Source organism: Lepidothrix coronata, unplaced genomic scaffold (assembly GCF_001604755.1).
Source record: "Lepidothrix coronata isolate B3197 unplaced genomic scaffold, Lepidothrix_coronata-1.0 Scaffold212, whole genome shotgun sequence".
In the NCBI taxonomy this organism is placed as follows: domain Eukaryota; kingdom Metazoa; phylum Chordata; class Aves; order Passeriformes; family Pipridae; genus Lepidothrix; species Lepidothrix coronata.
The window spans coordinates 296,502-310,758 of NW_016690392.1; the positions used below are offsets into that span (position 1 = coordinate 296,502).

Below are 14,257 nucleotides of genomic sequence, written 5' to 3' on the forward strand. Positions count from 1 at the left end.
ACCGGGAGCTGCCGCCTTCCCAGGGCACGGCTGCAGTTCCATGGGCTCAGCAACCGCCTCACCCTCGCTCGGAAGCATGAGCAGAGCAGGATTCATCCCTCCCCTAAACCACATTCCTGCCTCCCCTTTCCAGGCCCCTCGTGCACTGAGACTTGCTCAATTAACAGCCAGACTTGTTTCCGCCGTTCCACACAGCACGGACACTGCCCAGGCGTGGGGAGTGTTGCATAAACTTTATTAACTTTATAAATTCCAACACAGCTGTTGGCTCAGTCCCAGCAGCCACCTGCAAACAGGCAAAATAGGCTCATCAGGAGGAATTCAGTGCCAGCTGCTTTTCACCCACAGCACTTCGTGCTCCTGCCACCAGTGCCATGAGTGTGTTAGTGCTCGAGCAGCCTCACTCAGGCCACCCCGGAGAGGCTGCCTGCACCAGTCTGGAGTCTTGGCATTGCTCCCAGTACTGCTTTTCCATGAGTCCTTCCACTGCTGCCAAGGACAGCCTGGCCTCTGAGAGTGTGCATGGGCAAGATGGGCAACAGGGACTTGGCTGGAGCAAATGCTCCCCCGGCTTGGGAGGGACCAGAGGCTCAAGGTTGCCCTGTAATGCTGTGCCCTGGGATCAGTGAGGAGCTGGGGGTGGTGGGATCATCTCCTGGCTTTGCACCAAGGGTGGGGTAAAGAGCAAAACTCTCTTTTGAGTGAAGCAGTTTTACCTTCCCTGCCTGCACCTGGGATAAGAAGACATTAGATAATTTATCCCAAACATATATTTTTCTTGGAATTAACACACGATGGTGAGTGAGACAAGGATCCAGAGCAGAGCAGCCCAGAGAGGAGCTGCCTGTGCAGGGTTCTCAGGGCAAGCAGGGCTGCTGGCTGGGAAAGGGCTGGCAGAGGCACACTGGGGTTTAGTGTGTACCTGGATGAACAGAGTCCAAAGAGACAAAAGAATGGTTATATATGTAGTTCCAAGAGTGGGACTGGTTGCAAACCATTGCTTCCTTGAACCTATCCTTGATGGGTTCCTTGAACCCATCCCTGAAAGTGTTCACATCCAGCTTGGAAGGGGCTTGGAGCAACTTGGTTTAGTGGAAAGTGTCATTGCTCATGGCAGGGGGGTTGGAACAAGATGAACCATGAAGATCCCTTCCATCCCACATCAATCTATGATTCTTGGGAGGGAGCAGAGCGGTATGGTATGGACAGAGCATCCAGCAGTGCCCTGTGAGGACTCCCACGGATGGATGCACACACATTTATTGATAAATACACTGGACACACACTACAAGAAAAATCAAGCGGAGCCACAGCTGAACATGAACTGCAAACCTTCATGTTGGTGTGGGGAGTGGCAGGGACCTCCCACCCTACTGGCTGAATGAAGATGTAAACTCTGGGTGATGCCTCTGCTACCATGGGGTTTCTCCAGACTGCTACACAGCCAAGTGCTGGCAACGAGTTCTCCACAAGTCATTGCCTTTTCCCTTTGCCACCTCCCTGCATCCTGACTGCGAGGGACCATGGACTGTTTTTGGGGGGGATGTGCTTTCCTTGTAGCCCTGTCAAAGGGCAAACTAGCAGAAAGGAACTTCTTGGCAAGAGCTGGCCTGGAGGGTCTTGTGCAGGAAGGATGGTGGGAAGGGGTCCCTCAGGAGAGGGAGCTGAGCAGCCTTCTGTAAATAAAGCCCAGCTTCTCCCGCAGGGCCAGGAAGGTGGGACGCTCCTCTGTGTTCCCACTCCAGCATTCCAGCATGATGCTGTAGATCTCAGGAGGGCAGGAGCTGGGCCGGGGAAGGCGGTAGCCCCTGGTGATTTGCCGTACAGTTTCTTGGTTTGTCATCCCTGCAAAGAAGGAGAAGATTGCCCTGAAGGATGTGGGAGATCCTCCAGCCCATACCACCTTCCTTCCCCCAGCTCCTGCACCCACTCTACAACCACAGCAAATCCCTGTAAACCATGCCTAGAGTGGACAATAACTTGCTCATGCTCCAGGAGCTGCTTCCACATCCCTTGTGGAAGGGACAATACAATAATTCATGACACATTGGCTCTTGGGGACCATGGGCAAGCTGCCCAGCACGTGGATGGAGGGCACAGGAGTGTGCTGGCAGCCCTACCTTCATACGGGATCTGTCCATAGGTGAAGACTTCATAGAGCAGAATCCCGTAGGACCAGACATCGGACTTGAGGGAGTAGGTGCGGTAGTTGGCTGCCTCTGGGGCTGTCCACTTCACCGGGATTTTAGTGCTGCTGCTGGTGGAATAAATGTCATCCTGAAAAGCAATGGGAGATGGGACATGAGGGATGGGATGATCAACACAGAAACTGCTTTTGGGGCTTTGCTGGAGCTGCAGATTGGGAAAGAGGATGGCAGGGAACAGCTGCAGCACGGGGCAGCTTGGTGGCCCAGGGTAATGGGACTGACCTTGAGGAGCCGGGCAAGTCCAAAATCAGCAATTTTGCAGGTGAGTTCCTCTCCCACCAGGATGTTTCGGGCTGCCAGATCCCGGTGGACAATGTGCTTCTCCTCCAGGTACCTCATCCCATCTGCCACTTGGCAGGCGATGTTGAGCAGGTGGGAGGTGCCCAGGGACTTCCCTTCAGGACCTATTAATCCAGATGATCCAAGAGTTGGGGGCAATCTACCAACATCTGTCCTGGGTGTTCTGGTTTGGAGAGAGACCCTGTGCCGGCAATGTGGGACTAGGGGAGCATGTAAAACCTTGAATTGGAGGTCCTGGCTAACTGTCCTGGTGGTACTGTTTGGGAAGTTCAGCACAGCCATGCGCTCCTCAGGAATGGAGCTCTGCAACGAAGATGCAGATATTCATGGCTTGTTCAAAGCTAAAGGTGACCTTCTGCCATGCAAATCTCCCACCAGGCTTCTCAACCTGTTGTGCCTGTGAGCTCCAGCTCCTCTGGCACCAAATGCTTCTGGAGCCCTAACCAAAAACGAGGCCAGTGTGGGTGGGAGGAGGTGTACTCAGTAGAAAAACAGGTCTCAGTGGGAGCAGTTGTTTCCTTTCAAGACTGATTACTGCATCAGGAAAAGAAAGGCCAAGAAAAATAACCTGATGGTAGGATGATGAGTGGATCATGGCCTCATGAGCTCTGCACATGAACAAACCCATGGGGAGGTTTGGCTATTTCATTTCCAAAGAAGGTGGAGTTGCCCAAGCACAGCAGTAGGATTTGTGTGCACTGGTGGGAGCAGGCAGACCATGGGTGGGTAAAGAAGGAGAAATGAAGGTCCCTACCAGCATTCTTGGGCTCCCAGGGACTGATATGGACCCAGCCCACATGGACACCAGACCATGTTTTTGGGTCTTGGGGTCACCCAAGACCGTCTCCATCAAGTGCCCATGGATTGATCTGTGTTGCCACTAATCTGAAAATGACCAAAACCAGATTGGTGCTCTCTTATGGTCCCCATTCAGATTCACAGGGCACAGAAAGCACCCCCAGACCAGCAGTGCCCCAGGAGCTCTCTCCCCGTGGCGCTGGCACGGTACTCACTGTTGAGGTAGCTGTGGAGGTTGCCTTTGCGCATGAGCTCAGTGATGATGTACACGGGCTCATCCAGCGAGCAGACAGCATGCAGCTGGATCAGCTTCTCATGCCTCAGGCGCTTCAGGTTCTGAATCTCCTTGGTGAAGTCTTCTGCTTTCATGTCAGCTGGGTGAGAAAGCCAACACGGCCATTGTGAGCTACTGTCTCATGTGGCTGTTGGCACCTCAGCACCTCCAACTTGGATAAGGACCTTTATCCTCCCTGCAGCCCACCCCTGCCTTCAAAGCTTATGTCTGCACAAACTGTGTCTCAGACCCAAACAGCCAAGAGGTGTTTTCCACGGGGCATTGCATCCCATTGTCACAAACCCATTTGACTTGACATGATCCCAAACCCACTGACTGCAGCCATTTTATAGTGATGCAGCCCAAGCTTAGGTCTTCCCACAGAAACAGTCCAGTGGCTCCTTGCCAGGTCCTACCATAATTTACCTGATAAAACAGTCACAGTGACCAAGAGGATGAGGAAACAAAAGAGTGTGACTGATGTGGCAGTGAAGGACAGACCCAGCTGGCCGCTGTTAACATCTGATTCTCCACATACCTTTTATGATCTTGATGGCCACTGGCACCGTGTTCCTCCACAGCCCTTCCCACACCTCTCCAAAGTAGCCCTCTCCCAGCTTCCTCCGCAGGGTGAACTCCCAGCGCGGGCGCTCCCAGCCATCCCTCTCAGGGGGGGTCTGCCAAATGGACATGGAATGACACTCTTGGAGCAGCCAGCCAGGCAGGACCTGCTGTGGAGCCTGTACCAGCTTTTGGTGGCCCACAGAGCAGGACATGATGCTGCCCCATCTGTGTGCACAGGGGCTGCAGCCCGAGCATTGCTTTTCCCTCTGCTAAAAGTTCACAAAGCACGTGGGGCATCATCTGCCTGACCCCTACTGGGAGCCCAAGTGTGCAAGGGGGAGATTTGGGAGACTACATGAAATATCAGGAGTTCAAGTCATAATTCACTCCTAATCAGCCTTCAAAAGTGGCTTTTTTCCATTTCCACAAATAAATAAAAATAATTAAATTAATATTATTGCGTAATATGGCTGATTTAGACTTCAGCTCTTTAGGAATTTCTTTTATACTACACCTTTCAGTTTCACTCTTGGATTATTCACATGTTTAATTGCTATTTCTAAGTCGTAATCAGTGGATGGAATTCTAATCAGGAAATGAGTTGGCAATTTGGGATTAATACTGTAATTAGATTTATGAGTGCCACACTAATTGGTATGAAAACTATATAAAAACAATGTGTTGGTCTTATATTTTCAGGAAAAAATTGGAAGCACAGGTATTTCCAGAATCAGCATTGAAGGGATTTGTAACAACTTGGTTTCTAGTCTTTGAGATGGAGAAGACATTTCAGAAGATTCTGTTAATTTTTCCCAGTCAAAAATCCATAGAAATGCCATGCCCAGCCTTGGCGTGGCTGATAAAAGGTGATGCTGGCAGCAACACTAAAGGTGGGCTTTAAATTTAGTTTAATAAAGCTCAAATCCCAAATGGATAGACTAATTATTTCTGTTTTCCCTAGTCTTTCTTTCCTTTTTTTCCATCCTGCTCATCCCTGGGAGCCGGGCTGCTCCATGCCACTGGCGTACGCACCGCGGGGCTGCAGGGCTGCAGCAAAGGGCTCTGGATGACCTTCCAGTGCTCCATGTAGAAGGCGAGGAGCTCCTCCATGTTGGGGAAGGGGTGTCCCTTCTGGATGTAGAGGCTGCCCCTGGGGCTCTTGCAGATTCGGAAGTGGCTGACCTTGGTGTGGTTGCGCACTGTGGGGAAGTCCAGGTTGGGGAAAACTCAACCCATGCAATCAACAGCTCCTTCCCACCTTCCTGCTGACTTCACCCTCTCTCCTTTCCAGACACCCAGTCTTTTAATCATCCTGAAGCAACACAACTCGCCCCTGGAGTGTTATATCCCAATCCCCACATCCCTTCTCTTCCCACCTCCGGCTCAGAGGACTCCTGCCCGTGGGTGAGCTGGGCTCCTTTGGACCACAGAGGTGATGTTTTTTTATTAGCGATTGTTTCCTGTGGAAATGGCCTGCTCAGAGAGCAGCAGAGCTGCTCAAGGTGGATAAACCAGTGGCAGCTGGGACTCCCAGAGCCTGAGGACCCATGGTGGGATGGGGGGTTTTCCATGAATTTCTCAGGATTGCTTTTTTGTGGGTAGGACCAGACTGTAACAGCACTGCCTGGTCCAAACCCCTCTGAATTCAGATTTTGGTCTGTGCAGCCCAGGCCCTGATAATCTGGAGTGGCAGCATATTTTTTAACAACTTCGGATGACAAAAGCTGTTGGAATGAAATCCTGGGAGTTAGTGCCATGACACCATCATTAAGTCGCGGGGAAATGTTTACAGCTTTCCTACCCCGGACGGGAGCCATGCACTTTCCTTTACCACAGTAATTCTGCAATCCAGCCCTTCTCTGTTAGCTTTGTGCTCTCAGAAAGCAGCTGGTTCACTTCAATAAGGTGCTGAAAAGTGCTTTAAATTTATTCCCTTGTTTTTCACCCCATGCTGACCAAGCCAGGAGCTGCCTTAAGGAACTGGTTCCTTTCCCTGTGCTAATTTTCTCTGGATAATTGCCACAAAGTCACCTGAGAGAGAGTATTCGCCCTTGCTGCTCTCACTGTCCCGGACAAGGAAGGAGCCGTGCTGGTTGGGAGGCGAGAGGAGGAGCTGTTCCGCTTCGTTTCGGCTAATCCTGCTGAAGTACCAGCTGGGGAGCAGAGCAGAGGGGTCAGTGCAGTGTAAGGGGATGGTGCATGGATGGAGCTGCATTCATATCGGGGCATCCTGCACCTTCTGAGCCAGGGAGGGGGAGCAGCTCCTGGGATCCCACTTTTTGCTCATCCTTGCAGCCACCAAGCCAGTGGCACAGCAGCCAGTCCGTGTCTTAGAACCTGTAAATGTGGCTGCCTGCATCAGGGCTGTTTCATTGAGTGGGTTCTGCAGGCACTTGCTGCAGTTTATTGCAGCTTACTGACTGCAAACCATTTCATAGAATCAGAGAATCCAAGAATGGTTTGGGTTGGAAGGGACCTTAAAACTCATCTCACTCCACCCCTCTTGCCATGGACAGGGACGCCTTCCACTAGACCAGGTTGCTCAATGCCCCATCCCACCTGGCTTTGAACGCTGCCAGGGATGGGGCATTTCCTCCATCAGCGTCTGAACACCACTGTACTGAGCTGTCCAGGTCTCAGCCCCATCCCAAACCCAGGAGGTTTATGCCCATGGCTCAGTGCAGCACCTTGGCCGACAGCCTGTGGTGAATGAAGCAACAACCATCTGGTGCTGTGTGCAGGATGCTCTGGTGGGGTTATACCTGTGTCCTGCCACGAGAGCAACACCTGCAGGCACAGGATCACTTTGCACTTCTTGACCTGCGGTTTATAGACAGAAACAGCTCTAAGCCCATGAGGGAAATGGCATCAGTAAAAACATCTGGTAGTGCTGGTTGGGGACTTCACAGCACCAAGCCGGGGGGAGGATGGGAGAACCAGCCAAACCCCTCTGATGTGTCACAGCACTGAGATTCATCACTGACTCCCCATCAAGGAAAGGCAGGTTGGCTGGTTGCGTCCCGATGCAGCGGGATGCACGGGAGCGTGTGGAACCCCATCCAGCCTAAGGCAACCAAGACGTGAGAAGCTGAAGGTTTCGTCATTAGCTGGGATCGCCAGCGTCTGAGAAGCCGTGCAGGAAATTATATGTGATGGGGTTACAGCAGCTGAACAAATTACCACCCAGCTCCGACCTGCGGCTCCGCGGAGTCTGTGTGCTCGTTACTGCCATCCGCCCTCCCAGCCTCGGCATCCTCCTCACCCCTGTCTTCGGGACGGGGCTGGGCACCAGCTGTGCAAGGCTGGTGCACACACACGTGCACACAAACACATAGATGTGCACACAAACACATAGATGTGCACACAAACACCCACGCTCCGCTGTAGCCTGTCCAACTGTCCCCTCAAAGGTCACGCAGGGAAGGTCTCTCCCATCCCACCGGCTGCCAGCATTGCCTCATCGCATTGGGGACCCTTCCCAGGCTTCTCCCGCTCCTCTCTTTCACCCCCACTCACACAGCACAGGGCCAGCACAGGGGTCTCCAGGGACACACCCGCCCCAGCCCTGCGCTCCCCGGCACTCGGCGTGACTCAGGGCCAGGAGCAGAGGGAACAGCAGTGTCTCGGGGCGCTTTGCCCGACATGTCGGGACTAGGCTGCCTTATACAACGATGAACCTGGGCTTTCCCCAGCTGACAGAAGGCTGAGACATCACCCCGAGCTCCGTGTCGGCTGGGAGAGGCAGCCCCCAGCTCCGGATAAGCAGGAGTCAGATGGCAGCAGCAGCAGCACTACATCTTGGCCCTACACATCTCTGGGCTTCCTGGCTCGTACCAACCGAAACTGCTTCCTCCCATGCTCCCGAGCCCTTTGGAGCTGGCAGGGCTCAGGTACAAGTTTTCCCAGCTCCCTCCCTCCCTGCTGCCTCCCCTTTAATGCAGGACAAGAGGGAGAGCAGCCGGAGCAAGTAGGAGCCTGTTTATTTGGCACCATAGCTGCAACCTGTGCCCACCACCACACCGCATCCCAGCCCAGAAACACCCCATCCTGTGCGAGGGTGATGCGGCCGGGAAGGGGCACCGGCACCTCTTCCCCTTGGCACATCCCCCAAATCTCTCTTGCTGTGCCGAATACCTCTCCACCACACTACCACGAGCTCCAGGAGTTCCAGGACCGGGATGCCCAGGGCAAGGTAGATCCCTGCTCAGTCCCAGCACCACTGATGGCAAAAGCAGGGGACGAGGAGCTCGTTGTCCCCATCGCTGCGGAGAATGAGCGCTGCCTTTCCCTGCACAGGGATGTGCTACCCAGGTCCAGCCCCAACCCCCTAGGGATCCAGAGCATCGGATACTTACGGGCGGTGAGCTGAGGTGCCCTGGCTGAGGTTGGCCACGTAGGCAGCAGGGACGTAGCCCATGGCCGGCTCCCCCAGAAGCCTCCGGGCTAACACATACTCCCCCTCTTCTCTGAGGACACGCAGTTTGTCCCCTGCGCTTACGCTCAGTTCCTCGGAGCTCCGGGCTGTGAAAGCGTATAAAGCGATACAGAGAGAAGACTTGGGGATGAAGGAAATGGAGTTCGGCTCCGAGTGCAGCGAAACGGAATCAGAACCAAGATACCCCAGGGAGCAGCTCTCCGTCACGGCACGGGGACGGAGCTTGTTCCAGAAGGATGTCAGGAAGCTCAAGCGCTTCCTGACAAACTGCTCCATCCCCGGTGATGCGGTGGGTGCGGTGGGTTATGCCACCGCGCTTCGGGGGGCCGGAGGAAGGGGTGATCCCGGGCTCATGCTGCCGGCCGGGCAGCTCATCCTGCCGCCCCGCGTTCTTCGCACGCGTCTGGGCGCTCGCCGGCCCTTCCCGGCGAACTTCCTATTTCTGAAAGTGAAACTGGTTCATCTGGTGAGACGAGTCTGCAGGCGGGATGAGTCTGCAGGCAGGAGTCCCACGCTCAGACCCACGGGCACATCTGGGAGACGGGCACAGCTGGAGCAGGGCTCGCCGCTCTCGAAGAAGGAGAATGGCTGTTGTTTTATCTATTAATTATTTTAAAGTGTGCTCTTTGCTTGTTACCAGAGCACCATAAACACAGCTCTCTGTTGTTCAAGCAGCTCTTGTCACAAGTGGCTGACTCCAGCTAATATTCTTCATCTCACTTGTGTGGGAGGATATTTTCTTTTTTCCATAGGACAATAATTGCATCCGCAAACACGAGGGAGTTAAAACAGAATTAAGGAAATAACTTCAGAAGAGATCTGAAGTGTTTGGATATTTCCTGGGTGGATATTGTGGGGTTTATAACACAGGATCCTTTCTTCCTTCGGTCTACAATGACCTCCCAGCGTTACCACACTAAAATATTTGCCTCCTCCCACTAATTCCCCCTTGCACAGGACCTCTAGGGAATCCCCTTCCCAGTTCCACTGGGATCTGCTGCTCTCCCTCAGCCTCCACCAGAGGTGAGTCCTGTCCAGTCTCAGAAGGCCCTTGCCTGATGCAGGGGTTGGATCAGCCTCAGGCACCTGCAAGGCATCCAGAGCTGAGCCCTGACACACAACCCCCAGCTCCAGATGTGTCAGCACACCCACCCTCCCCCAGACCTGGTCACACTCATACACTGACATGCTCCAACCACAGCCATCAGCCAAAGGACAGATTCCCCCCTCACATCTTCCTGAAGCAGCCTGAACATCACTGCTCTGGTGAGAAATCCCAACTGCAACCCCCCAGCCCCTGCCTGGACTTTGTCATTTAACTGTTCCATCTAATTAGCGGGAGTTTTGTGCCTGGTAAATCCACTCCTGGCTCTGAGACCATTATTTTGATCCTACTCTTCTTGCAGTTGGTCTGGGTAGCTCATTTTGGGTGTGTAGCTGGGATTTGAAAGAGGCTGCTCAAAAAGAAATACAGGAAGTTAATTGTAGGGGTCTGGGCTGCAGACTGCAACTGGGTGGTGTATGAGGAACTAGCTGAACCCATCCCTGGGCCAGAAGCTCTAGATCTGCTGTGTCCTGCATCCTGGGTGTCCCATGATGGCCAAACAACCTGCAAAAATGCCTTGCCCTCGGTGCCACACAGGGATGTGTAATGTTTCTGTGCATTTTTCCCACCTAAGCATTAGGAAGGGAACTGGGGATGGAGCACAGAAGGACTTGCAACCCAAAGGGAAGGGACATCCCCTCTGCTGTCCTTCTGCAGCGCTTGTGACAAGTCTGCTCCTCATGTCACGCTCCATCAGGAGCAAAATGGGCTGCTTGGTTATGCATTGCTGATAAGATCCAGCATGGAATGTCTATGCCTTAGTGTTTAGAAAGAGGACTTCTGGTGTGCAGGAGACTGGAGACTGATTTACCTTTATTGACCTTTGCCAGATTAGATTCTCTAGTGGTACAAGTGATAGACAAGTGCAGCTGATTTATAACACGCAAGGCTTTGGATGTTGATTTGCACCTAAATGAAAGAGTACTTCAAAATGACAAACATCCCTGAGGACTAAATACTGCCTCTGAGCTGAACCTACCAGACATGCACAACACAGACTCATCCCTGCAAACCTCTGTCTGCACAGGGCACACATGCATGGCTCAGTCCCACGTCAGTAAAGAGATAATAAATCATGACCACTTTCTAGTATCTTCTTTTTATTTTCCTCTTAAGTTCCAGGAGCATTCCTGCTGCTTTAAATCCCCTTTGGTACTATAAAACACCTAAAAATAAAATTAAAAAAAAATAAAGAAGAAAAAGCACGTTCATAGAAGTTTCTGGTCCTCGTGCTGTGGGAAGGCTGGTGGGAGGACACAGGAAAAGTGAGAAAGATAAGGAAGGCACAGATATCTGATGGATCAAGTATTTTATCTTCAAGTCCCTGTGACCAGCTTACAAGGAGGTATTAAAAACCAATCTGTCCACAGATTTGGGGCTGTGGTGGATACACAGGGACTTGAGTTCTAGCACCACTAAAAAGCACCTCCAAAGAGCAATGAAACCAGAAGACATGTGCTGTAGATCTGGCTGCACAGTCCTGGTTTGGTTGCAGAGCACCTGGGAGCCATAAACACAAACAGCACTTTGCATTCACCCCTGTGTCAAACACTACAGCATGTCCTGCCAGCCTAATTGACAGAAACCAGCAGCTCCCCTCCACTAATGAGAGCGCCCATTACATCTAATTAGCTGAGGTTCTGTTCCAGGTCCTGTTACGTTTACACTTGAAATACATCTTCCAGCAAAGAGCCTTTTGGGAGGGAAAAAAAAGGAAGAGAAACATAATTCCAATTAAACTCTGAAAGGGGCAGAGAGCTGGGGAATGCAGGTCATGCTGAGGAAAATGCTTTTGGACATTGGACATGTAACAGGAGGTCACTCGAGGGGTCACGTAACCAAGGATGTGCCACTTGTCACCAATGACTGGCAAAGCACAGAGGGTGATTGTGGGCAGCCACACCATGCCTGGCACCCTGTCCTGAAGCATCCAACCATCCAGAAGACTTCCCTGGGCTTTGGGTCACTTCCTCACCGCTGGCAGGGACTGCAAGCCCAGTCCAAACCCAGTCCTGAGGTTCCACTTGGTCTTTCTGATGGCATCAGAAGATGGATGGGGGTTTGGGCTTCCTGTTTATTTATCTTTTCTTTTTTCCTGATTTTTCCAGACATTTCCTGACACCACAGTGTATTTGAGGAAGGTTTTGCCTCTTAATAAATTGGTTCAGTTGGGTGCCCATAGGAATTTTCAGACATGTGGTGGGTGACGACAGTGGTGCGTGGGAAGAAGAGCAGAAAAGGGGCACTAAAGCAACTTCAATTAGTCTCCATTCCCCTGAGGGCTGTGGAAGAAAGAGGCATCTTGGTAGACTCTGGGCTGTCACCATCCAGGGCAGAGCCCATCCCCAGGAGGCTGACAAAGGCAGGAAGGATCCAGGGGCTGAGGGGCTCTGGGACAGTCAGTGCAGAGGGTTCAATACAGGCAAAAGTACAGTGGTCCTGGGATGGGGAGTGGCACAGGAGGTGTGAGAGGAGGCAGAGCTTCGTGGGGTCTTGTGGTGGCTTTCTGAGCCCTATAGGAGTGGGTTGGAGTGGTTGGTGGAGAGCAGGAGTGCAGGTCACAGGGCACCTGAAATGGCACAAGAAAGCAGAAAAGCTCTGTGGGAGGCAGCTGGAGGCAGAGAGAGCTGTTTGTGCAGTGTCTGGTTGGTCTGGAGCATGTAGGACTGCAGCAGAAAAACCCTTTAAACCCACAGTAATACTTTTCAGGGACCCCGTAAACCACAGAGTGCTTTTCAAGGATCTGAAATGATAGCAAGGAAAAGCCAATTCATATGTCACACTGCACTCTATGTCACACTTGTAAAGCAGAATCACTGACTGGAAAATCTGTAGGGACCAACACACCTAATTATGCTGGAAAACTGTGGCCAGCCTCTAGGTTTCTCCTTCTGCTTTCTGCTGAGATTATCAGCACAGACCAGCCTTTGCTTGCCCCATCCTGTCATCTAACTTCCAGAGGATGCTCCTTCTAGTACAGACTGCCTGGCAGAACAGCACTTACTGCTTATCTCCCCTGCTCCTGTCCCTGCAGTAATCATTTGCAACACATAAGAACCATTAACCACCTTCTCCAGACTGGCAGATGCCAGCAAGCTGTTCACCCTCTCTCTCAAGGCTGTAGGGATCTCCATGGAAAGAGGGATAAGGGAGCTCAGGCTGTGCTCTCCATGCCCCTGAACGCCTGGAGCAGAGGTCTGGCAGCTCCCTGCCAGGACCCTGCCATTGCTGAGCAGCAGCTGGAGTCCCCAGGCTGGCAGTGCTGACAGGGACTTTACACACACACCTCACAGATGTGCTGCCCTGGCTGGGGCTGAGCAAACAGGGGACTGGTGCCTCCAGAAGCAAAGTGCACAGTGACTCAGATGGTGAGGGGGAAATCTCTGCCAATATGTAAGCAAATGATGGATTGCTCCATCTGCCCAGATGTCCTTGTTACCCTGGGGAGGAACCAGTCCATCTACTCCATCACTGAGCTGTGTGATATCTCTCCCCACAAAGGTCCTTTGGAGGCTGTTGGATTTGGGGTTATGATATTAAGTGTTATTAGAAGAAACCTACCCAGAGTCCCAGGAGAATAGGCCCAAGAGACCTCACCCATCCCACCTGGTCCATCCTATACTTATGTCTTTCTCCATCTTTGCCAAACCGGTTCTTAAAAGACCTCCAGGAATGGATACGCCACCACGTCCCCAGACAACTCATTCCCGTGAGTCACTAATCATTACCAGCAGAAATGACTGTCTAACCTGCTGCACTTAAGCCTATTACTTCATGTCCCATTCATCACCACATTGCTCCATTCCTTTCTGCAACATCCTCTCCTGTTTGTGAACACTGCTGAGGTGTCCCATTGCACGCTCAGCAAATCCACATTGACCCCAGCCCAGAACAAACACACTGACCTTATTCAAAGAGGCAACATGATCATCTTTTTCTCCATTTGTCTCCAGTTTTCTTGACCTGTCCCTGTGTGCTGGTGTTCCTGTGCTGCCACCTCAGCTGGCTCTCTAGTGCGTTCACCTGGGGATGAGAAAGCAGCAGCTCAAAGAGGAGTCTGCACCACTGCACAGATAACCTTTAACCTGTCCCAAATACAAGGAGTCTGCACCACTGCACAGATAACCTTTAACCTGTCCCAAATACAAGGAGTCTGCACCACTGCACAGATAACCTTTAACCTGTCCCAAATACAAGGAGTCTGCACCACTGCACAGATAACCTTTAACCTGTCCCAAATACAAGGAATCTGCACCACTGCACAGATAATCTTTAACCTGTCCCAAATACAAGGAGTCTGCACCACTGCAGAGACAATCTTTAACTTGTCCCAAATACAAGAAAAAAATGCTGGTTCAAATTTTCACCAAGGTTCCATTTGCATTTTACCCTACAGTTGTAGAGGTCTGAGCTCACAGAGTTCAGCTTCATCTCTTCTCTCCCTATCCCCCCTCTTCTGTCCCTGCCACTAGTCCCCCTCTGATGGGTTGGTTGCTCTTGGCTCTGAAGGACACAAGAAGTCACAGGGGCTGCCCACAGCAAATAGGTAAATCTTACTCTTGGCTCTGAAGGAC

General features: G+C 52.0%; 1 protein-coding gene across 1 annotated transcript; it reads right to left on the minus strand.

Moving 5' to 3' along the window:
* Positions 1–1,205: 1,205 nt before the first annotated feature.
* Positions 1,206–8,964, minus strand: LOC108506348 (tyrosine-protein kinase Srms-like). Its single transcript, XM_017833270.1, has 8 exons — positions 8,499–8,964; positions 6,175–6,296; positions 5,176–5,342; positions 4,118–4,256; positions 3,521–3,679; positions 2,430–2,611; positions 2,121–2,277; positions 1,206–1,845 (listed from the first exon to the last, which is right to left on the minus strand). Exons 1-8 carry the CDS (start codon positions 8,852–8,854, stop codon positions 1,652–1,654), a joined length of 1,476 nt encoding a protein of 491 aa, XP_017688759.1. The 5' UTR covers positions 8,855–8,964; the 3' UTR covers positions 1,206–1,651.
* Between the last annotated feature and the right edge of the window lie 5,293 nt (positions 8,965–14,257).